We start from the raw sequence: 25,697 nt of genomic DNA, 5'->3' as shown, positions 1-25,697 counted from the left end.
AAAAAAAAAAAAAAACAAACAATCATTTTCCCGCTTTAAAACGGTAACATAGGGAAGGCTTAATGTTTCTACACCTTTTTTTGATTAATCAAAGATCACTTAGTTCATATGTTGAAAAATTTAAGGTAGGTATCTAATATAACATAAATAACCTATTATAAAAATAATAGCTAAAAGAATATTTAATCTTAGTTTGATCTAATATATTATTAATATGTTTAAATTAAAATAAAGGTGAGGACCAATTATATTACTTTTAAATATTCAAAGAGTAAATAGATATTTTAAAAGAGAAAAAAAAATTAACTTGGAGGAGCGTAAACGAAATTTAAATCTAAGATGAATAATTATAAAGTTCAATGTTAACATTTTTTTTTTAATTAATGTATGTTATATTTGAAATATATGTTAAATTGTCAACACAAGCACGTGTTAACGCATACTATTTCTTTTAAAGTAAGAGGTTCAAATTAAATTATTATTATTAGATGCAAACAAAATTCAACACTAATTAAGAAAGTTATATACAACTAAAGATAAATATCTTTATTAATACGAGACATTTTATACCATTTTTATGGAAATATATATATGGAAATCTTCGAACCATACATAGGATAAATCAAATCAAACGCCTAAAAATGATACAAAACAAATAATTTCAACTTCCAAATCAATGGCAATGATCTTGCCAAATATGGAGAAAGAGCACCACTTTTTTTACATTTCATTAATTTGTTGTTTCCATATGCTTCGGTTTCCTGTTTTTAATTAACTTTTAAATTTTAAAATTAAAAAGATAATTTTGAAAAATTATTAATGACAAAAAAAAAAAAAAAATGGTGGCAAGATATGCAAAGGAGACTTATCCACTATTCTCAAAAGTCAAAGCCAACGACTTACTAATGTCAAAATGTTTTTGAGCATTAAACGACGCCGTTAAGGGAAACTAACAACAAACTGTAAGAGTCGAAATTTAGAAAATAAAATAAAATAAAATAAAAATGACAGTTCTTTTGAGGAGCTTTTCCGCTTTCCCAGTTTAAAAAAAACGAATATATAAAAGAAAAAAATGAAAAATGAAAAAAAAAAAGTTTTTATTTAAAAAAAAGTTTTTATTAATTTTCCTGAGAAGATGAAGCCGAAGCACATGGCTCAGACGAGGAGATCTTAGAGAGAAATACTCGCCCGAAAAATAGCAGAGAGAGAGAGAGAGGGAGAGAGAGAGAGAGAGAGAGAGAGAGAGAGAGAGAGAGAGCTCTAAAATTGGGGGCAAAAGAAAAAAAATGCAGGATCCAGCGCCATCGAACCCTATCCACAGTCCAAATTCCAATCAAATTCCTCCACTCAATGCTGCACTGCCGCCGCCGGCGGCTCACAAACCGCCGCCGGTGGCGAATGCGACGGCCTCCTCGTCGATGTTTGCGAATTCGAATGCCGGCAATGGCTCATTCGTGCCTAGAGCGGGGTCTCATCATCGGAGGGCTCATTCGGAAGTTAGCTTCCGGTTGCAGGAGGACATGATGGATATATCCGCGTCGGATCCGTTCAACGGCGGTTCGTCGACGGCCAGTCTGGAAGAGATCGGATCGGAGGATGATCTATTTTCGACCTACATTGACGTGAAGAAGTTTGGAGGTAATGGAGGAGGAAATTTCGTGGATCATGATGCCAATGGTGGAAGTGAAGGCGCTGGTGGTAATGAGGGAGAGAAGACTTCGAAGCCAAGGCATCGGCATAGCGTTTCGGTGGACGGAACAACTTCGTCGTCGAGCATGTTTGGGGAGATTATGGAAGCGAAGAAAGCCATGCCTCCTGATAAGTTGGCTGAGCTTTGGAGCAGTGATCCCAAACGCGCCAAAAGGTATTTCTTCATTCCAATTGTGCTTTCTGTCTCTGTTCTTGCTTCTGAGTAATTGTTTCGCTTTCGATCCATTTTTGTTCGATTGTTGCAATGCTTTTGAGTTCGTATTTCCAGTAATTTCCTGTTATAATTGTTGAAATGATCATAATCTTCTGCTATGGTGAGCACCAACTACTCTTCGTTTAGGCTAATTGATTGGCTAACTACTTCCACCACAGAAGTTTTCAGCATCTCTGTTTGCTTTCCACCAAAGCTAGATTTGTCAATGAGATATCAAGCTTGTTGTACTTGTAATTCATAGTTTAAGCTGATTCAACATCAATCACTGGTTTTCTACTTTTCATTTTGTTTTGTACACTGATGTCTGAAATCTTTTCATTTTTCAATTGGGTTTGGTAAAATTTCTAGTATCCAGTTGAGGGGTAGAGGGATCTGACGTCAATTTTTTGTTCTTTTCATTTGAATGTTTCGTTTGCAATCCCAGATCCAAGCATCATTCATTTTCAAATTTTTGTTAATAGTATGTTCTTCGGTCGACCATCTCTAAGTCTAGAATTTAAGGTTAACCGTCTAAGCTCACCATTAGTAGATATTGTCCTTTTTGGACTTTTTCTACCGGGCTTCCCCTCAAGATTTTTAAAACGCTAGAGAGAAGTTTTCACATCTTTGTAAAGAATGCTTTGTTCCTCTCGAGATCCCAAACCATGCTGATACCTGACATTTATGAACCCTCTCCAACCGACCTGAGTTTCCACACCTTTATAATCATTTACTTGATTTGAGTAAAGCTCCAAATTGGAAAGATGCACAGATAAAAATAGGCTAGATCGTCAAACTTTTGAAAGATTCCACGTAGATTAGGGAGGAGAACGAAACATTTTTATAAGAGTGTGGAAACCTCTCCTTAGCAAACCGCGTTTTAAAAATGAGGGAAAGCCCAAAAAAGACAATATCTACTAGCGTTAGGCTTGGACCGTTACATGAAATGTATTCTTGCACATCAATCTTTGTATTTGTTCATGCATGGTTGTTAAACATGGTATCTAGTTGAGTTATCATCTGGGAAAGAATCAATGGTAAAGTTGAAGTGTTTATTGTAATCAATCATTTATTTTGTTTGTTTCCTCTTTTTGGCATCAATATTCACTCTTGGGAGAAGTAGGGGTGATGAAAGAAGATGATGAGTTCATTGTATTGTATGATTTTCTTCATCATAATCAACAAAATCTTGGACTTCCTGGAAAACCTTCTCCTAATGTCATTGCTGTTATGTTTAGGATATTGGCAAATCGACAGTCTGCTGCTCGCTCAAAAGAGAGGAAGGCACGATATATACAAGAGTTGGAGCGCAAGGTGCAAACCCTTCAAACGGAAGCAACTACTCTATCAGCCCAATTGACTCTCTTCCAGGTTTGTGTCTATCAATATATAACTGAGCTTGTATTCATCCAGAATGCATTCCAATTGTGGCTAGGGATACAGAAAGTTACTGCAATGATCTGCTTGAAACTCGTGTTCTTCGTTGATAAAAGGTTAAAAGTAACAAGGGTGAAGGCTTGATGTTTTGGTCGTGTACATCGGGTTAAATGGCACATGTAGAAGTACAAAAAGTAAACCTAAATGGAACCTAAAATATAAGGACCACAATCATGTTCTAACCATTAATTATCATTTCCCTAGTTTGACTTTTAACTCTATGAAATAACAAAGGCGAAGACTCACCCTTGTTTCAGTCGGAATGAGTTCCAGGGACCTCGGGACATTGGCTTTTGCCAATAGTAGACTAATAAGGATCGCATCCCGCGCATATTCTACATTATAGTCTGCAACTGATTTAGCTTCCACTTCTAGGAGATCAAATGGACACAAGCAAGAAAATTCTTTTCTATTAGTCAGGTTTACAACGAAAGAGCTTAGATAGGGCCCTTTTTTCTTATTAGTCAGATAAGTTGTTTGAGCGCCGAGTAATGAGACTGAGAATCCAATCCTTTCTCTTTATATTCTTTTCTCATGTTTACATCCCTTAGATTCACACCTTGCATATTTACGTTGACTAGAAATTAGCTTAGAACTTTGACCTGATCGAGAACTATCATCTTATACAGCGAGACACAACGGGTCTCAGTACAGAGAATACAGAGCTTAAGCTTCGTTTGCAGGCTATGGAGCAACAAGCCCAAATGCGTGATGGTGAGAATTATACAACTTTATGTGTGATTGTCAAACTCAAAAAACTTACGAACAAATGTTGATATTTGAAACTTCGATTGAAATTGTGCTCAACTTTATGCAGCTTTGAACGAAGCATTGAAGAAGGAAGTTGAGAGGCTTAAAATTGCTACCGGAGAAATGATGAGCCCTTCCGAGTCTTTTAACTTGGGAATGCATCACATGGCATACGCCCCATCGTCTTTCATTCAACTTTCACAGCAACCAGGGTCTGCTGGCCCTCAAAATATTCAAATGCCACCATATAACCATTCCCCATCCAACATGTCTAGCCACCCTCTGCATCCATCAGACTCTCATTCTCTCTCGGAGGTGCTACAAAGCGACCCTCTCGGTCGATTACAGGGTCTCGATATCAGTAGTAAAGGATCGTCGCTTGTGAAATCCGAGGACCCTTCTCTCTCTGCTAGTGAGAGCAGTACAACCTTTTGATACAAAACTGGCGGCTGACGCTTGACCCAACTGACTTGTTGATGATTCATGTGATTTAGTATATTGTTCATAGATCGACCTCCAGTTATCTAGAGAGTTTCTCCTCCACTTCAATTATCATTCATTTGATTTGTATTTAAGGACCAAATTCTTTTCTTTTATATTCTTAAGGGGGATTCTTCAACCGGGTTTCGGTGCGTTGTTTGTTTCAGCATATGGAGTCTTGGTGTGTTCATGGGTGGCTTGCAGCTTTGTTGGAATGAAATGAGTTGTGTTCGATCTCGGGATGCCGATCGTGTTAGCCTTCGTTTTTTTTCTGGCTTGTACTAAATGACATGTTGTGGGTGTATTTGCTTTCGTTTAGACTGTGCAGTCATTGGTAGAAATTGTCCATCTTAGTTTCTGAAATTTGTTTCTAGCAAGTCTCTGTTCTAAAGTCTTGTCCTCGTCCTTCAACTAAAACTTCGCTAAAGAAATGCATCCGAGCATATCTTTCAGGCTTGCAACTTTGGCTGTAGGTTTTTGGATAAAGTAGATAAGCAAATAATCGATCAGATGAATTCAAATAAAGTAGTATAATCAGATAAACTAATCATCAATCTCCAAAACTTGATCTATCATCATCCTACCGACACTATTCTTATTCATCTACCCGACTAATAAATTATGCTCGTTCATTCAAAATTCAAAATCTTTGTGTTGGATTTTACATACCCTTCATATTTTAAGGTTCAAAGAATTGAATAGACGTGGTATTTAGACAGTGACCAAATATGTCATTCATCTTCAACATTTTCATTTACATTGCTATTTTCAACTTTTTTCCACATTGCAATCAAAATCCAAGGGGGCATATAATTTAGTTTCAGGCTCAAGAGTATTCAAAAGTATAGAAATAACCTATAATTCAATGCAATCTGCGGTTTGGATCATGATTTGCAAAGCCACTAGTATCTGGTCATGTTTCTCCACTTATCCTTCAGATCAACCTGAGACAAACAACCCAACGAGACCTCATTACAAAGCGGCTGTGGACACTCAAAGGATCGTAGAAGAGCCTTGTGAAATTGGTTACCTCTGTTCTCTCATCAAATATGTCACGATAGCTATTTAAGATGAGCTTCCAATTTCCTTTACCAAACCTAAGTTACAAGCACAAACAAACCAGATTTTCTACTCAATAGACAACAATTTTTGAGTTACTAGAACGACTTTGCAACGCTATAAAAGGGCAGAAAGCATCAACCATCGCACAATTTTAAGTTTCTAACAAAAAAGTTAGACGGGAATTAGCTTCGGAAGTCGAGCAGCCTCAATAGGGATTGATTGATAAAGAAAATGAGTACCTTTGCACAGCAGTTCTTAAGGTGTCTTCTTCGAGCAAGCTCCACTTTTTACACCGCCTTCTCCCAACAGCTTTGGTTTCTTCATACTTCTTTAAGGGAGAAATGGCCTTTCTCTTGGGACTATGAAGGTGAAGCCGGCTGGCAGGACTTCCTTCAGGTAAATCATCTATTGAATCATTCCACTGCAATAAAAAGAAATGTCTTACCATGGAAAACAGTTCATGTAAAAGTAAATAAGAACATAGAACAAAAATAATTAAGAACGTACAATAAGCCAGTCAATTAGAAAGAAAATAATATCCAGTCACGAAGATCAAATATCTGTAATGGCTCAAGCTCACCGCTAATAGATATTGTCTGGGTATCGTTATCAGCCTCACGGTATTAAAACGCATCTACTAGAGAGAGGTTTCTACACTCGAAATGCTTCGTTCCCCTCTCCAACCGATGTGGGATCTCACAATCCACAATCCACAATCCACCCCCCTTGGGGCCCAGCGTCCTTACTGGCATATCGCCCGATGTTTGGCTCTGATAACATTTGTAACAGCCCAAGCCTACCACTAGTAGATATTGTTTGCTTTGGCCCATTACGTATCATCGTTAGTCTCACGGTTTCAAAATGCGTCTACTAAGGAGAGGTTTTCCACACTCAGAATGCTTCGTTCCCCCTCTCTAATCGATGTGAGATCTCACAATATTCCATCTCTTAGAGAAGGGGTTTCAAGTGTGCGTAGACATGAAGCAAACAATTATAAACGGCTATCCTAGACATTAATATCTAGTGCAACTACGATAATACTGTATATATTTGCAAGTATCTTTTCGTTGCTTCTTGAGCTTTCACTACAAAATAAAATTGGCACTACATCGGTAACACTACAATTCTTGATTTAAACGAAAATGGTTGATAACAAGACACCAAATCTTAACCCAAAACAGGATGCTCCAACATTACATTCAGACCGAGCAGCGTTCCTCCTAGCAATGATAATCTAGAACACATAAAACAGTCGATATTGCACATTCGAGAACAAAGCCTTTAACAAGCAATGTAGAAACTATCTCAGGCAACTATAAACAGAAGGCAGAAAATGTGTGGTTGTCATGCTAACAAGATGGCATCAAATATGGCTAACATTACCTCGTATGTACACGCTGTACTGTTTCGTTCCATGATGCTTGGTCGAGGAAAAACTGTCTTATGGCCATGGCCTGGATCTTTAAGATTTGCACTCATAGGTTGAAGAGGCACAGCCTCTTTGTTAATGGTCGGATTATCGACACCTGCATCATTTCGGTCCTCCAGTGAATTCTCACAGGTTTTATTCTTTTCGGCAAGATCGTGAGCTACAGATTCTGCAATGCGCAATGCATCAGGAAGTGGATCTTTCACCATTGCTTGCAGTTCTAAAGAGCTGGTTTTAAGTGCTTCTCGCACCCGGTTAACTTCAGGAGTTTCTAGGCAATTATATCTTTCAGATGAACTTTCATCCTCATTCTCCTTCTCCAAATCCTCTAAATGACTGATTTTAACCCCTCCTCTAACACGTCTATGAAATGCAAGGAATTTGCCTCTTGGCAAGACAGAGGTCTTCAAAATTTCTGATTGCACAAAAAGAAATAATGGGATTTAAGATGCTTAACTTTGCTAGCTAGCTGATATTGTCCATCTTGGTCTATTACGTTGGTCTATTACGTGTTTTAAAATGCATCTGCTAGGGAGAGGTTTCTACACTCTTATAAGAGATGCTTCGTTCCTCTCTTCAACCAATGTGAGATCTCACAATATACCTCTTTGGGGCCCAGCATCCTCGCTGGCACACCACCCGGTATCTAACTCTAATACCATTTGTAACAGCCCAAACCTACCGCTAACATATACTATCCGCTTTAGCTGTTACGTATCTCTGTCAACCTCACGGGTTTTAAAACGCATTTGCTAGGGAGAGATTTCCACACTCTTATAAGAGATGTTTCGTTCTCCTCTCCAACTAAGGTGAGATCTCACAGTAATAGAATGAACAAAAAAACAATGTACCCTAGCATGTATCATCAAACTATTATAGAGTGGACGTGTAGATCAGTATCACCTCGGCATGAACTTGCATTCTGCAAAACTGCAACCTCCTTCTCAGCTGATTCTTGTCCTTCCGCTGTTTCTGTAGCCAACTCTTGAACTCTCTCCGTGTTCATTGCATCAATGGCTGATTGTTTAGAACCATCGTTGGTACCCAAATCCTGATGGCTATATAGCAAATCAGTTCTTCTTGATTCAGGTTGGCTAAGGACTCGCCCACTTCCCTGCCACTCTGTTCTAACACAATCTTCCCTTTGGGGGGGCAATTCAATCCCACCACTGCCGCCTGCATCCACGCTCTCAATAGCCAAATTGTTTGTTTCCCGCTCTAACTGAATAGAATGCATTTCCTTCCTCATCTTTTTATCCACCAAAGATGCAGATAGTTGAAGAAATGACGGACCCATAGCCGCCCATGACTCTCCCAGATAATCTCCGATCAATTTCAGGGCATCATATCTCGTGTTCATATGCACCAATTTCTTCCGAATATTTGTATCACAAAGTGACGCTTCAACTTCATCCTTCCATGCTTTAAATTCATTTGAAACCAACTCAGTCTTAGTCACTCTTCCTCTCCAAATCCTCCTCACAGCATCAAAATACCTTCCATGCTTGTAAACGCCTTCCACCAGCAAGTACTTCACCGTGCATTCCACCGCCACCGCACAATATGCAGCTTTCATCGATTCCATGATTTGAAGTCCTTCAGCCTTCTCTAACTGTTCAATCATCTCGAAAATTTCGAGTAATTTCTCCGTTATAACAGCTTCCGATATTTCGCTCTCAATGGCCCGTAAAAGCACCGTCTTCTTCAGGCGGAAATCCTTGTCCGACAGGGGAATAACCGCAAGAACTCTCTTCAACAAATGATCGTCCATTGAACTCCGGAGTACGAATTCAGTAATCCAACGACAAATGTCCTCGTTCATGGTCAAGAAATAGAATGGAAGGCAGAAAATAACGGGAGGAAAACTCAAACTGATGAAAATACCAGCAGAAAAACAAAATTAGGGTTTAATCTCTGCTACACCGGGAACTTCGATTTCAAGAAATTGGAGATTTTCTTCGATGCTAAACGAACAGAACCGGCAGAGGAGATGAAGAGATGATAAAGGTATATGTCGTTTAGATTGGAGGGAAGAAGAAGAAGACGAAACAAAAGGCTAAATTACACCCAAAAAATGGGGCTAAAATGGTAATTTTAAAAACTTAACATCCATTTGTTGAATTAAAAATTATTTGTTTCAAATCAAATAATATTTACCATATATGTAAACGATATTATAAATGATGTCACGTATGTCGTAGATTTAGTATAAAAAAAATTAATAATAAATTTAAATTTTTCGTGTTCGATGATTATATTAATTTTTTTTTTAAAATGACTCGTGAGGTGAATTGTGTGGATAGTGCTACAAAGATGTCGATAATATTTATTAAGCTTAAATGAATTAGACGTTTCAAATATTTTATTCTTCTACATAGTTAATTGTTAGTACTGTGTCTTACAACAATGTCTCGCATAAAGTAATAACAGGTCAATCTGAGCATAGTTCAATTTGGTCACAAACTTCTTCTGGAAAGGTTGGACGTTCAAAATTAAATTATAAAAGATACTTGTGGACTAGCAAAAAAAAAAAAAAAAAAAGAACAACGGTATATATATTGCAAATAGGGTTAACTTGATCGAGCTTTGCAATTTCAGCAACAAATGATGGTCCAACCCAAACACGTGTTATACACGAAATTGCATACCGAACAAATAATGTCTCGTGTACCCTTGTTAAGTAATAACAAATCAACTTGAGCATAGTTCAATTTGTTCACAAACTCCTTAAAATGTTAGACGTTCAAACTAAAATTATAAAAGATACTCGCGGGACTAGCAAAAAAAAAACAACTATATATATATATTGCAAGTAGGGTTACTTTGATCGAGCTATGCAATTCCAGCAACAAATGTTAGTCCAACCCAAACACGTGTTACACACGAAATTGCATACCGAACAAATAATGTCTTGCATACATTTGTTAAGTAATAACAAGTCAACTTAAGTATAGTTCAACTTGGTCACAAGCTCACTCTTAAAAGGGTAGACGTTCAAAAGGAAATTATAAAAGATACTTGTAAGACTAGCAAAAAAAAAAACAACTTCAAATAGGGTTACCCTGATCGAGCTTTGCAATTTCAACAACAAATGTTCCAACTCAAACATGTGTTATACATAGAATTGCATACCGAACAAATCTTATTATTTATTTGAAATTTTAAATTTTTATCAATTATATGTATGTACGTATGTATCTGATATTTTATTAAAAAAATGTATTTAAATTATTTACAAAATTCAATTTTATGTCGATGATTTATTTGTTGGATTAGAACAAATGCAACACAATCGTTATTTAATTACGTTATTTAATTACAAGATCGTTTACAATATATTTGTATATTTATAATTATTATTTTGTATTATTATTATTATTATTTTAACCTAGAAATCTCGAGGACACTGTGGTTGTCCACCTCCAACAAAAGGAAGCCGACACGTCGTTTCACTGAATAGTCAGGTTTCCATTTGCAGCGTCTAGCAATTGCAAGCAGTGAAGAACATAGGAATTAGCATTAACGGGGAATCGCTGCTTGTTGCAGAAAGCAAAGCAAGCCGATTACGGCCAAGGCAAAGAACTGCAGCTCCGCAGCAGACCTAGCAAAAGCTTTCTCTTATCTCAGCTTCCTCAATCTTCCATTTCCATAGTTCAGAGCTCGAGCAGATTGAAGGATGGTCACAAGTCGCCCCACGTTCTCCTCAGATAATGTAGTGGTGAAGTCGCCAAATGACAGAAGGCTGTACAGGTTCATTCAGCTGGAGAATGGTCTATCTGCTTTGCTTGTTCACGATCCTGAGATTTATCCGGATGGATGCCCCAAGGCTTCTGAATCAGCCGAGCAGAGCCAAGAAGAAGATGAAGAATGCGAGGAGGAGGAGGAGGAGGAGGACGAGGAGGAAGGAGAAGAAGGCGACGATGACGAAGGAGAGGAGGAAGATGAGGACAAAGAAGATGAAGAGGAAGGAGGAGAGGAGGAGGAAGGCCAAGGTACTGATGATGAAGGAAGAAGGAAGGGGATTAAAGCTGCTGTTCAGACTAAGAAGGTTAGTGATAGTTTTACGTGAGACGATTTGGGATTTTCTCACTATTATTTCAAACAAGTAATGGTCGATAAGCATTGATTTGATGAACACCATATCGATCAATAAGTTGATCGAATCATCTTCGGTATACTAAGCTTTTCATCATAGCTGACGAACGGATTGATTTTAAGGAGCTTTTTATTCTTCAAGAACATTATAGAACTGGCATGTTCAATTCTTCATAACTTTGTTTTGGGCTGTTTGAAATCACAGGCTGCAGCTGCAATGTGCGTAGAAATAGGCAGCTTCTCCGATCCTTTTGAAGCTCAGGGACTTGCTCATTTTCTAGGTTCGTTCATTTCTCTTGCAGGGACACTTCATTGGAACTTTTCCAAATTGTTCTACAGGCAGAGGCTGAAATTTATTTAGCCTTTCAAATTTCAGCTGTAAATGTAGATGTTTCCTCAGATATCACAGTTGGTATATTAGTTCTTTGGGAATTTTTTTGTTGTTTACTTGCAGTAGGTTCCCAATGATTCTTACTTTACTAATTATGTGAAGTTGTAAATTATGCCTGTCGATTCCATAAACTTGGAATGCATTTACGATTAACCATTTCAAGTTAATATTTTAATGCTCATATCTTGTTGTTGCATTGGTTCATCTATGACGCCTGAGTAAAGGAGGATAAATAACGAAAGAGAGTGATTCTAAGGATATGATAGTTAAGAAAGACTTGAAAGAATGGAAAATGCTAATCCTCCATTATTTTTAATTGCTGATGTGGTTCATCGATACTGAATGCATTTACATACAAACTTAATATCCGAGAATTTGGAACTAACGTGCTTACATATTCTGCAGAACACATGCTTTTCATGGGAAGTACTGATTTTCCAGATGAAAACGAGGTTAGTATAGATTGTTACTCTACTCAATAGATGGTTGGCGATTGATATGATATGATATAATTTAAGCTCTGCATGAAATAGGTTTGAATGAAAGTTTACTACTTTGACGTCTGAGTTTGACTCTTTGCTTTTGTAGTATGATAGTTATTTATCCAAGCATGGAGGCTCCTCAAACGCGTATACAGAAGCAGAGCATACCTGTTACCATTTTGAGGTGAAGAGGGAGTTTCTTAAAGGTGCTTTGAAAAGGTAAATGTTGTTTTTATCGTCATCTTCGTGTAAAGAAATAACATATCTGAATATTCTGGTACTGTATTTTGTTTTCCTCTATCCTCCCTCTCGGATTGGAATATCTTTGAGTGCTTTTCTCTTCAGCACAAACGGTATAGGCCAAAAAAGAAGAGACGGGTTACAAAAGTATTATAATAAGTCGAAGAGATTTAGTTTTCTATTAGTTAAATACAGAGAGTTCTGCTGAAGCAAATTCCTCTGTTCTTAACATTTTGGCTGATTTCCTTTGAATTCTCCATTTCCTATTTGTACCCCTTTTCTAATTCTCTCCAATACATGGTTTTCTCATCTCAAAAGAGATAAGAAATGTCTTGCAAAAATCCCTATATAATTAAAGCCCGTGAAGAAGCCCACATAGTCTATCCAACTGCACACATTCCTCTACAAAATCGAAAAGCTTACCATCATAATTTTTTTTCTTCCTTCTCTAGAAACCATGGTCACCTTTATAACTTCCTTATTTAGCTTATTGATTGAATGTGAAATTTGATCCATTTTCTTATCAGGTTTTCACAGTTTTTCATTTCACCTCTAGTAAAAATGGAAGCCATGGAAAGAGAGGTACTCGCTGTTGATTCAGGTGGGTTCCTGCTTGTTGGAAATATTATGGGCTGTTTTTAAAAAGGTTTTCTATTGTGAGAATAATAAATGCAGTGTATGCATGTTTGTGTAACTTTTTCTTAAAAATTATTTTCTTCTGTTTTCCTTTAGTTAGTTAGTTAGGTGTTTTTTTTTATGGACCATCTTTTAGAGAAACCGAAGTTAATTTTCGCCAAAACAAAATACGAGCTTACCTACTGATTTCAAGGGGATAATAGTTTTTATCTTTTGTAAGCCAGTTGATCACAATTCTTTTATCAGCTGTAAAAACATAAAATAAAAAATTGTTTCCAGAACAGTCTTCCAATCAAGCCCTTTTTTCTTATATTTTGTCATGCTCCTAACAAGTTCTTGCTGCCTAACTGTATGTTTAACATATGCAAAATAGAATTCAACCAGGTTTTGCAAAATGACGCCTGCCGCCTTCAACAACTTCAATGTTATACATCTGTACCTGGTCATCCTTTTAACAGATTCTTCTGGGGTTAGCCTGCTTCAATACCATATTTTATTTTTCTGGTTGATGAGTCTGGTCATGTGAGAAAATCAGAAAATCATTTTTATTTATGCTTTTCTTGCAATGGTAGGTAATAAGAAGAGCTTGGTTGATGCAATGGAAAAGGGTATCAATCTGCGAGAACAAATATTGAAACTGTTCAGAGATTATTACCATGGTGGACTAATGAAGCTGACTGTCATTGGTGGAGGTGAACCCCTCCCCCTCTTCCCCGATGTCATCTTTTACTGTGCTCTTTATCCTGGATTTTGTCGTGATTATTTACTGAAAAAATGATTAAAAAAAATTAATGTTCAAATGTTAAGGACTGAGGACCAGCTTTGTTGAAAGCATAAAGGTTATTTGGACAAAGAATAATATTTTCAATCTTATATGTATTGTCTTTTACTCGACTAGTTTTCTAACACAGTTACGAACTATTGCATTTCAGAGCCTCTGGATATACTTGAGAGTTGGGTTCTCGAATTGTTTGATGATGTTAAAAAAGGTGTTCAAGTGAAACCAGTGTTCACAGTAAAAGATCCAATCTGGCAAGCAGGGAAGCTTTACAAGCTAGAGGCTGTTGAAGATGTACACATCCTTGACTTAGCATGGACGTTGCCGTGCCTTCAACACAATTATCTGAAGAAGCCTGAAGATTATATTGCCCATCTCCTTGGGCATGGTGAGATTGTCATGACTTCTTCAATAACGAGTCCAATACTTGCTATGTTTCTATGTAGTTAAAAGAAAATCCTAGGTTTGCATTTGTTCCCAGTTGGAAAAAAAAAAAAAAAAAAAAAAGCTCTTACATTCCTGGAGTTGATTTTTTTTTTTTTTTAATTTCCAAAAAACATCTCCAAATCTTGATACTCAAGTTCATCGGTCGCACCAAACATACATTTTCTAGTTTTATATTTCAATTTGAACTCCGTAACCTTTAATTTCCAGAGGGCAAGGGAAGCTTGCATTTCTTTCTGAAAGCTAAAGGATGGGCAACATCTTTATCTGCTGGTGTTGGGGATGAGGGAATGTATCGGTCTTCTATAGCTTACGTATTTGGAATGTCAATATATCTGACTGACTCTGGTTTAGAAAAGGTACTGCTGTAACTCTTACATTGAGGTGGATATTTTCGGCAGATTGCTTGTGTTTGTATATTATATGATTCTCTTAATCTTGAAAACCAGCTGAAGTTTTGAGCTTGCAGTTCTCAGTTAAGATTTGTTATGGGTGGATATCTAGTCCCCCTTGCTTTTGTAGCTAATTGTTTCTGGAAATGAAATATGTTTGTTACAAAATAGAATAGAAATGTATGGATTTTAGCTATATAAATTTTTGCTTGTCATGCCTTGCTAACCCTGGATGAACATTCTTCAGATCTTTGAGATTATTGGCTATGTCTATCAATACCTTAAGTTGCTTCGACAAGTTTCTCCTCAAGAGTGGATCTTTAGGGAACTCCAGGACATTGGAAACATGGACTTTAGGTTTGCTGAGGAGCAGCCTCAGGATGACTATGCTGCAGAACTTGCAGGTTATTTCGTGGTCAACTTTAACCATCAACTAGGGTGCGATTTGCATCCAGAATGTTCACTTTCATGATTCTTTTTCTAATGGCATTTCTAGTTTTGAATTTGGTATCCATATATTTTGGATAATCATGTAAATTATAAATTTGATAATAACTTTGTGAAACTTATTCCCTTCACCTGTTAGCTTTACCCATTTGGATAAAAAATAAGTCAAGAAGTAGACTAAGGATGGTTGGTTAACGTTCTTACAAAATTGTTGTTATTAGCATGCATGTGAATTTTTCATGTAACATTTTTAATTTTTATGTATGTCATTTAATGGTGATTTAGTACCACCGCTTTCACTTGAAAATTTCTACATGATGGTCAAGCACTGAAGGACTGTTGGAGTTTTGTGAATGTTCTTCTTGACTAAACTTTCTTAGCTACGAACTCCTGCCATTTATTAACTATTCTAATTCTTTTATGCAGAGAATTTAACGTTTTATCCACCAGAACATGTCATTTTTGGGGACTATGTACATCAGATATGGGACGTGGATTTGGTCAAGCATATTATTGGTTTCTTTACACCAGAAAACATGAGGATTGATATTGTATCAAAATCTTTCAGTAAGCTGGAAGGTATGTCAAGTTTGTTTTCTACAAGTTATGTCCATTTCGGCTTCAGAAAAAAAAAACTAAATGAAAAGGAAAAACTCTGATGTTGTCCACCTATAAGAGATATGCCTGTCCATCTGCACTATGAAATAAATCTGAAACAATATGGAAAGAAAAGAAATATTTTGGATTAAGAATCGGTCAGGGGTATAAACACTGTAAATAGGCTTATGCAACTGGTTTGGGGTGTGAGAATAGTCTTTGAGGAGAGCTATTGCAATTTTGATGAGGGCTTGAGCAGAGCGAGCGTCAATGCTTCAATTGGATTTCAATACTGAGTTAGACGTCTATGGAATATTTTTTGGTGGAATTAATTTTTATGTCTTCTAAAACATGACATGTTCTGCCAACTAGTACTTAAGCTTATAAGTGGCATATCCAATGTCAAGTTGCTAAATTTCTCTCTTTCAGACTTCAAACTTGAACCCTGGTTTGGATCACATTATACTGTGGATGAAATTGCTCCTTCTTTGATGGATCTGTGGAGGGACCCTCCTGAAATTGATGCTTCACTTCATCTGCCTGCAAAGAATGAATTCATTCCGTGTGATTTTTCCATTCGCGCAAGTCAAGTTTGTAATGACCTTTCCTGCGAGTCTTGTCCAAGATGCATACTTGATGAACCATTGATGAAGTTCTGGTACAAGCTGGATGATTCTTTTAAACTTCCTCGGGCGAATACATATTTTCGTATTAATTTGAGTGGGGGGTACAGTAGTGTGAAAAATTGTCTTTTGACCGAGTTATTTGTTCACCTCCTTAAGGACAAGCTGAATGAGATTATATACCAGGTTAACCACTTATGTTTTTATATTACTACATTTCTTGCTATATTTGTGAGAGAGGCTGAGGGGTTGTTATCCTCAGCTGTTTTATAAAGAGTCTGTGGCTAGTCGTTTCTATTAAGACTTCAATCGCTATAGTGGTTACCATAAAAAATCACCACGGATCATTTAAATTTGTGAGCTTATGTTCATCCTTTTCAGGCTAGCATTGCCAAGCTGGAAACTTCGGTAGCTATTATTGGTGACAAACTGGAGCTGAAGGTGTTTGGTTTCAATGATAAGCTTCCTAATCTTCTGGCTAAACTTTTATCAACTGCCAAGACATTTATGCCTTCTGAAGATCGTTTTAAGGTGTATGGCATAATTTATTCTTGGATTTTGGGAGTTAGTCTTAATGATTGCTTCCTGGCATTTGGTTTACAATGAAAAACTGACACAGACTTTATAAAGGTAATTAAAGAAAATATGGAGAGGAATTTGAGAAACACCAATATGAAGCCTCGAAGCCACTCGTCATACTTGAGATTACAAGTTCTGTGTGAGAGGTTCTATGATGCAGATGAGAAAAGTAATGTCCTAAATGACCTGTCTTTTGTTGAGTTGAAGGCGCATATCCCTGTGCTTCTATCCCAGGTATCATCCCTGGACCACCAGGCACTTACCTCAAAATACTGCTTCATATTCTTGACATTGAATATCACTAACAATTGTTGGATTCATTACTTTTATTGTCCTCAGTTTCGTTAATTGATAGTTTCCATGACATTTAATAAATTGAATGAATTGTTGGTTCATTATCATTTTATTTCTCGATAATGTTCTATATGGAGACACTCCTATTCTCTGAGGATGACATTTTTATTTTTTGGAGCAGCTTTACATTGAGGGACTTTGCCATGGAAATTTCTTAGAAGAAGAAGCAATAAGCCTGTCTAACATATTTAAAGACAACTTCTCTGTACAACCACTTCCTCTTGGATTGAGGCATTATGAGCGTGTAATATGTCTACCTCCTGGGGCTAGTCTTGTTAGAGACGTCAGTGTAAAAAATAAATTGGAGAGAAATTCTGTGCTGGAGGTAATGATCAATGAAATATATTTCTTTGTCCTAGTCTTACTCTGGTTTACCATTGCCGATTTTATCTGATAGCTCAGGTCAACATTGTTCTTGATGTGCTTTTACTTTTTGTCTCATGTTGCAGCTGTACTTTCAAATTGAGCCGGAGGTTGGAACAGAATCGATCAGACTAAAGGCTCTGATTGACTTATTTGATGAAATTATTGACGAACCACTTTTCAATCAGCTAAGGTGATTTTTAAGAGAGATTCTTTCGCAAAGGAAACTCTATTTTATTTCATTATTTTTGAAGTTCTTATGAGCCCCTTTGGCTTATTGTGAGATGTGATATTATTTATTTTTTTTCCTCATGCAGCTCCTGCGTTCTTCCTTTTTGTTAATTGGAAATATTTTTTGTTACTCGGTCAGCTTTCGAGGGACTACTCATTCATATTTTTCATTTTTCATCCTAAGGTTTCAGTTTCCTCGTCTTATCCCCATTGCATCTAGTGAATCTGGGGAAAAGCCTATGAGATTTTTTTTTTCTGTCCTTTCAAGAGTTCCTTTTTCTTTTATGCATTTAGGAATCGAGTGGGGGATGGCAAACGTGATTTTGTAATTTGGAAAGGTGCAACTCTTGGTCTCGAGCTGCCTTATCTGATCAGAATTGATTGTCTGCTTCCTTTTTCTGAGAAATTCAATAAGGAAACGGAACTCTGATCATCCGAGTCAGCCTAGGCGTATAAATACTTCCCGCCCTTAGATTTTGGGGGTTTTGCTGGGGGGACAGCTAGGCAGGGAGCTCATTGTGTCCGAGTGTGATAAAGAGATTTTCTGGACCAAATGTGCTTGTGATTGAATGCATTTTGCTATATAATATTAATTAATTTAATCTGATTATTGTGAAGAGGGTGCTTGTATATCTCTTTTTTCACTTGCTAGTAAGAGTGTATTCTATTACTTCAATACAAGCGAAGCAAGCAAACCATGACAGTTATCTTTCACAAATCTTTAAATTCTCGTGTATGAAATCAGCATGTTTTTACTAGAAAATGTTGACTAGTTGACTAGAAATTTTTATAATAGGGATTTGCACAGATTTCGTTTATGTTCTGATGTAGGATAATTGTTATACCTCTGAATGGTACAGGACAAAGGAGCAACTTGGTTATGTTGTCCAATGCAGCCCACGGGTAACATACCGCATATATGGTTTTTGTTTCTCTGTTCAATCATCCGAGTACAGTCCAATCTTTTTGCAAGAGAGATTTGAGAACTTTATATCTGGCTTGGAAGAATTACTGGTCAGTGCAAGCCCTTTCTCATGCTGTCACTATCTTTACTGGCTTTTCATTAGTTTTATATAAATTTATCATATGAGCATTACTGGAGATTGTTTCTCGTCATGTCAATGTAGTTTGTGTAGTAGCTGTCCCCTAATTTTCCCGCAGTCTTTGTAGCAGCTATGTTCAATGATATACATGGTTTCATGTGTTTCAAAACTTGATCGATCTCATGGGTGGGGTTTTTAATCTTGTGAGTAAGGAAGGTTTTGTGGTGGGCCACAATTTGTACTATCTTGTGGGGCCATTGCGAGGGACGGGAGGAATAATACAATCTTCGTGTTTTGTAACAGCCCAAGCTCACCACTAACAGATGTTGTCCTCTTTAGGTTTTTCCTTTCGGACTTCTTCAAGATTTTTAAAACGCGTCTGTTAGGGAGAGGTTTTTAAAAAGAATGTTTCGTTCCCCTCTCCAACTAGTGTAAGATCTCACAATCCACCTCCCTTCGAAACCCAGCGTCCTCGCTGGCACTCATTCCTCTCTCCAATCGATGTGGGATCTCACACTTCGAGTGATATTAGCCCCTTTTAAGATTCCATATTTCTCTTTTAGGCTTTGTCAATGTTTGTCTGGCCTTTGGTGACAAAATTATTTTGCAATTATTCTTTAGTGGAGCCTCTTTTGTAGTTTGGCTCATTTTCTGTGGGTTTTACTTTTGTAAGCCCTTGTAGTGTTTCATTTTTTGTATGCAAGTTCAGTTTCTCAATCCCTTTGCGTTCTTCATTTCACAGCATAATCATAGACCGGGCCTTCCCCAATCCCTTCTACAACAATATTGCTAGAACTTTATTTTAATCTTAGCATCATATCATTTACATATCTGAAAATTTGTTGTTTTTCCAGCTTGGTCTCGATGAAGCTTCTTTTGAGAATTATAAAAATGGACTAATCGCTAAGCTGCTGGAGAAGGATCCTTCACTCTCTTATGAGACCAATAGAATATGGAATCAGATCATTGATAAGAGGTATCGTTCATCCTATTATATAATAATACCATTTGGGAGTTGAAATCAGAAACATGAAATCCTTTTGGCCAATCTACGCCTTCATCCTATTACATATTAATACCATTTCTGTTCAGGTACATGTTCGATTTCTCACAGAAGGAAGCAGAGGAATTGAAAAGCATTCAAAAGAGTGACATTATAGATTGGTACAAAACATATATGCAAGAACCGTCGCCCAAATGTCGACGACTCGCAATTCGAGTATGGGGTTGTGAGGCGAACTTGATCGAGGCCGAGACGCTGCCAAAATCGGTGGTAGCCATTAAAGACATCGAAGCTTTTAAGACGGCATCAATGTTTTACCCAAGCTTTTGTTGAGCAGGCAAATGAAGATTGTAGCAGTAAAACAGTAATGTTGGTTTGATTTATTTTATTTTAGAAGGGTATTTTTAATACACTGAGATTCCTTGGAAGACGGGGCAAGATGAATGGGAGAGGGAATAATAAGAATTTGGACATGTATACGAGTGGATCATTTCTTTGTTGAATTTCTTAGAACCATTGGTTTTTACTAATTAAAAATATTCTTTAAGTTTTTCCTCTTATTATTATCTCTCAACATAAAGCTTTATTATTTATTTTCCTTTTTATATTTTTTTTTATCGTGTAATATTGATTATAAGTAGAGATGTCTATGAGGCTGGGACGGAGAAAACTTCCTTGTACTTGTCTGACATATTTACATATTTTCATTTATGTTGGTGAGAAATTTCTATATTTTATTTTATTATGAAAGTATAAAATATTTTAATATAATTTGTCTTTAGTCGACGAATATAAATGTCTTTTGTCACTTTTCCATTGTTTAACTTTGTTCTTTTCGGTTTATTTGGTTTGAGGATTGTTTAGACACGAATGGACGTGCAAGGTCTGGAAACCAAATTTGATGTTGGATAAGAAATATGATCACAATTTTAAATTAATAAAGGAAAATTAAACATGTGCGATAATTAGTCATTTTATTTAATTTTACATAACTAAGTATTAAATAAAGAGTTCAAAGAGAACTAACAACAGCACCAGTGGTTTGGTGGTAGATTGCTACCTTAGACCAAGGTTCGATTCCCGATGGTTGCATTTCCACAAGCTGTGAAGATAATTACGCTTTTAGTGATGGTGGGTCCATCCTTTCCCTATTTTTAAAGTCCATTGTACTAAGAAAGAAAAAAAGACACAAGTTTACAATAGCACCAGTGGTCTAGTGGTAGAATAGTACTTTGTCACGGTACAAATCTGGGTTTGATTCTCCGGCTGGTGCAATTACAATAAGCTATGATGATTTACGCTTAAGTGATGGTTGGGGTCCATCACACACTTCCGATTTAATTAGACGTTATTTGGCGTTGCAGAGCTTGACCCATTTTTTTCCTCTCATTAAAATTCATTTTCAAATTTATTATTAAAGCATTATTGAAGTCAAAAAAGATATTTACAACATTTTAATATTTAAATGACTTTTCATCACGTGCTATTTCCACGTAACTTCCTTCCTTTTCCACTTTAAAAGTTTTTTTGGGGTAATATTTTAAACAGGAAGCAATCTTCTTTTTTTATTATTATTATTATTTCTTTTACATATTTTAAATTTACGAATATATTATATATTTGATTAAATTTAATAGATAAATTACAATTATTTAAAATCCATAAAATATAAAATTAAAAGTTTTGACTTATTAAATATTTATAAAAATCAAAGAATTAAATTGACATGGTTTCACACGCTAAACTTATAATTATAAATGGAAGAATATTGAACTAATAAAAAAAAACAGAATATTTATAAGATTTGACTATATTCTGCAACCCTAGTTGTTTTAATTTACTGATAAATAAATATATATATATATATATATATAGATTCGTTGAACCTTTCCCTATCACTTAAAAACTATTTTCATATTATATTAATTATGAATTTCAAAGAATTAGATGTCGAAATTATTCGGTATTAAACTGTCGGCTTCAGGAAAAACTATCAATTTTATTTATTTATTTTTTTTTTTTGAAAAAATCAAACGTCCCTTTTTTTATTCTCTCTCTTACTACGATGAAATGATCTAAGAAGCTTACGTTATTAATATTTTTAAATAAATAATACCAAATTTTTTTTTATTAAAATTTCATATAAAGTTATGAGCTGTGACCGTCGATCCAAGGCGGCTATGGTGATAGACATAGAAACGATCAAAAAGTCATAACTAGAAGCTTTTGATAGGACCAACTTCAGTAGGTGCAAATATAATTCGTCGACTTTTTAGCTTTAGGAGGTCGACTTAACAAGTCTCGGTTGCGAGTGTATATGGTCAAATGACATTCACTAGGTTTAAGAGAGTCCACATTAGCAAACTTGAAAACACGGGTTGGGTTTGGAAAATCTTTTAGACTAACTCGAAAACTCAAAATTTTAAGTTGATTAAGATAGTGACCCGAGCAATCCGAATAAAATTCACAACCCAACTCAATCCAACCCAACCCTTTGTTAGATGAACACGACTCTCCGCAATGGTATGATATTGTCTACTATTATAAACCTATATCATTCCCTAAATTAGCCGACGTGGGACTTTAAGGCCTTACTGAGAGTATTCTTTGATTATAAACCCATGATCATTCTCTAAATTAGCTGACGTACGACTTTCATCCAATACCTTATGATTTGGGTTGAATAGTTCAGATTAGTCCGATAATCAAGACATATAAACATCCCTACTCCTTACCGCTCACCTACAGTAAATCAAAATATATTTAGATTTTTTTTTTTAATAAAAATGGAAGTATTAAGGTAAAATAAATATGGAAATTTATGAACAATATATGATTAACATATGAAAAATTGGCATTGCAAGAACCACTTACTGAGGTTCCATTACTTTTACTAAAGTCTTTGGTTCTAGATAATGCTTCATGTTACAATTATATATATATATATATATATATATATATATATATATATATATATATATATATATATATATAAATCTTAGTCCTTTATAATTTTTCAACAAAATAAATATGGAATATTTTACTATATAGTAATAATTATTATTATATGCATCGTGACTCAACCCATCATATTATATATAAAAATATATATATATATATATATATATATATATATGGGGTGACATTATGATCCAAATTTGTGCTATGTGCCCATATCATACACAAATGGTTGTTGCTTTCAAAGCTATGTTTATGAACATGCTAACTCAATTATTAAGAGAAAAGTGGAGGCTTTGGAATCTTCCCCTAATTATTTTTAAATTGTTTAAAAATTAACTAATATATTTGATATAAATTTGAATTTTATGTATAATAATATCTTAGACTTTCATTTTTGTATTTAGTAATTTATTGTCGTATTAGATTTTTAAAAATTAACTAATACTAATACGTCAGATTTGAAATTTATTATATTTTTAAAAAAATTTAAAACTAATAAAATATATATCTAATAAAATTAGATATTATAGTTTATTTATCATTTTATAAATTAAAAAAAAAAAATTTTTTTTTTTTAAATTTGTTATTAATTCTATTAAAACTTATAATATATATACATATGTATGATTTAGCAGCTAAATAATAATAAATAAATAAATAATTAAAATTGTTGTGGCTATGAAAAATTGATTTAAAGTGGATAATTAATTGGATGGTTGACTATTGGGAATCTAATCATGATTATATGCACCAACCCAATAAGATTCCAAACCCTTTCTTTTCTACAATTAAATTAAATTTTTTTATTTTTTTATTTATTTTTTTAAATAATTGATCAAATTTAAATTTGAATTCTCTTCATCCTAGCTACCTTTGTCAAAACCATGGAAATATAAAACCTTCTCCTTTTGTCTTTATTAATAATCCCCGATAAATTATTTAACAAATACTCAAATTTACACGCGCTTTTTTCGTCTACTATTTATATAGCTATAACACCACGATTCAGATCAAAATTTATAATTTAGATTTAATAATTAATAATCTCACGTTCTCTCGAGATATAACTAGTTTTGAAATGTTTCTACGAGTAAAAATCATTATTACATATTTTATATTACGAGTCAAATATGACATAAAATTAGTTTAAGTAAAAAAAAAAAAAAATATATATATATATATATATATATATATAAATAAAGTACCTAAGATGAAATTTGCACACGTGTAGATAGATATTTTTAAATATTTAAATAGCCACATTTTCTCTCTCTTCAATTATTTAATTTAAGGATTTTTTTTTTCTTTGTGAAGATTAATATAGAACATTGTAAATAAGACAAAATAATAATAATAATAATAATGCATAAAGAGCCAAAAATTAGGATAATCTAAACGAAAATTTTTCTTTTTAATGTTTTTTATGTGCGTAGAAATTCGATTTTAATTTAATTTAATTTATTGGAAAACACCGGATTATGACGTTGAGTGGATGACTTTTTTACCCTTCGAATACTTATATAATTGTTAGAGTATTATAAATAAATAAAAAACCAATAGTTTTATTGGTCAATATATTATTAATTATTAATTTTCTCTATAAGTCGTTGATTATTTAAATAAGTCAACTTGAGTTTTTGATTCAAATACAAACCAAGCTAATTAGTTTATTTACATAAATTTTGATATAACTAAATATTTAGTTTCTATTTAGTAAATGAATATAAAGATTAAAATCATTCAAAATATTAAATCAATATTTAAATTAAAACTTTAATTGATTTTACAGAATTATAAGGATATATAAATTGAATGTACAAACCATTTAAAATATTAAATCAAAACATTTTACAAAAATGTTAAATTAATTTAACAGAATTATAAGGGTTTATAAATTACTTGCTTATAATTTAAAATATATAAATTAATAGTTTAATAAAATAAAATAAAATGTTAAATTAATTCAACAGTTTAATCTATATTAGAGCGTGGAATATATTTAGCAATGAATTATGGTTTAATATATGTATCATATTTGACTATTTGTTACTGGCAAATATGTTGTATGATTGAGGATATTTAGTCTTTTATTACCGTCTACCATATGTATCATATTTGAAAATTTGACCATTTATTATAGGCAAATATTTTATATGATATTTAGTATTCCATTACGGTTTATGATAGTTACCATATTTGACATTTTATTATAGACAAATATCTTGTATGATTGAGGATATTTAGTCTCTCATTACGGTTTACCATAAGTATCATATGTGAGACAAATATCTTATATAATTGACAACATTTAGTCTTCCTATCATATTTAACCCTTCAAATATCTTGTATCTATTTATTACTTTTTCTATTTCTTTGGTAATTTATTTGATTCAAGAGAGATTTTTCACCGCTATTTAGATGTGGTGATTTTAACAAATATTCTCAATAAATATTTATTAGAACGTGACAAAAATTATAGCAAATTAAATAAAATACTTTTTAATAGAAAAGTCTAACGTCTAATTTTTATTTTCTTCCTCCTAAAATCATCCAAATTTTAATTAGAAAATAATAAATCCTAAAATTATATGCATGGTGATAATATATATATATATATATATATATATATATATATATATATATATATATATATATATATATATATATATATATATTAAGGAAAATTGTGTAATTTAAGACACATTTTCTAAAATAGTGTAAGAGGGTAAAGAGTATATTTATGGCGAGTCATGTAAATTAAAAATTGTCAATTTATTAAATGTTTTAATAATTTTGAAATTAACTAACATTTAATCTAATCAATTGCCAATTAAATGCGGGCTATTTAAATATCTAATTAATGAAATCATGGTATAAAATATCAATAAAAAATTTAAAATAATCACGAAAATAAATCAAATTTATTAAATTTAATACAAATCATTATTAGAATGGAAATTAGTTTTTATTAAATATA

The 25,697-nt window shown here is 34.2% G+C and overlaps 3 protein-coding genes and 1 non-coding gene across 6 annotated transcripts; 3 read left to right on the top strand and 1 right to left on the bottom strand.

Moving 5' to 3' along the window:
- The first annotated feature begins 1,135 nt into the window (after positions 1-1,135).
- LOC111777065 (transcription factor RF2b-like) lies at positions 1,136-4,709 on the top strand. The gene is made up of 4 exons (XM_023656505.2): positions 1,136-1,864; positions 3,142-3,274; positions 3,970-4,054; positions 4,158-4,709. Exons 1-4 carry the CDS (start codon positions 1,287-1,289, stop codon positions 4,523-4,525), a joined length of 1,164 nt encoding a protein of 387 aa, XP_023512273.2. The 5' UTR covers positions 1,136-1,286; the 3' UTR covers positions 4,526-4,709.
- On the bottom strand, positions 3,925-9,103 carry LOC111777011 (uncharacterized). Of its 3 annotated transcripts, none has more exons than XM_023656451.2 (6): positions 7,965-9,103; positions 7,016-7,476; positions 5,872-6,053; positions 5,601-5,667; positions 5,426-5,514; positions 3,925-5,037 (listed from the first exon to the last, which is right to left on the bottom strand). In XM_023656451.2, the coding sequence occupies exons 1-5, from the start codon at positions 8,881-8,883 to the stop codon at positions 5,473-5,475; spliced, it is 1,671 nt and encodes a 556-aa protein (XP_023512219.1). In that variant the 5' UTR covers positions 8,884-9,103; the 3' UTR covers positions 3,925-5,037; positions 5,426-5,472. The 3 variants fall into 3 exon arrangements, with proteins under 3 accessions (XP_023512219.1, XP_023512220.1, XP_086974812.1); XM_023656452.2 differs by having other exon boundaries at positions 7,016-7,230; XM_087118686.1 differs by having other exon boundaries at positions 7,016-7,158.
- A 1,390-nt stretch (positions 9,104-10,493) lies between these two features.
- On the top strand, positions 10,494-20,311 carry LOC111777374 (Insulinase (Peptidase family M16) family protein). Its single transcript, XM_023656933.2, has 19 exons — positions 10,494-11,109; positions 11,362-11,437; positions 11,953-11,999; positions 12,136-12,248; positions 12,797-12,870; positions 13,279-13,374; positions 13,478-13,597; positions 13,838-14,071; positions 14,338-14,486; positions 14,767-14,923; positions 15,393-15,545; positions 15,993-16,372; positions 16,568-16,717; positions 16,817-16,999; positions 17,241-17,444; positions 17,569-17,675; positions 18,574-18,727; positions 19,611-19,732; positions 19,849-20,311. Exons 1-19 carry the CDS (start codon positions 10,738-10,740, stop codon positions 20,090-20,092), a joined length of 3,135 nt encoding a protein of 1,044 aa, XP_023512701.2. The 5' UTR covers positions 10,494-10,737; the 3' UTR covers positions 20,093-20,311.
- Positions 20,312-21,041: 730 nt separating this feature from the next.
- Positions 21,042-21,128, top strand: LOC111777945 (small nucleolar RNA snoR114). Its single transcript, XR_002812466.2, has one exon. It is a non-coding gene; the product is annotated as a small nucleolar RNA snoR114 (small nucleolar RNA).
- The last annotated feature ends 4,569 nt before the right edge of the window (positions 21,129-25,697 follow it).

This window comes from Cucurbita pepo, chromosome 16 (genome assembly GCF_057944985.1).
Source record: "Cucurbita pepo subsp. pepo isolate OVF chromosome 16, ASM5794498v1, whole genome shotgun sequence".
NCBI classification, from domain to species: domain Eukaryota; kingdom Viridiplantae; phylum Streptophyta; class Magnoliopsida; order Cucurbitales; family Cucurbitaceae; genus Cucurbita; species Cucurbita pepo.
This window is presented reverse-complemented; position numbering and strand designations above follow the sequence as displayed.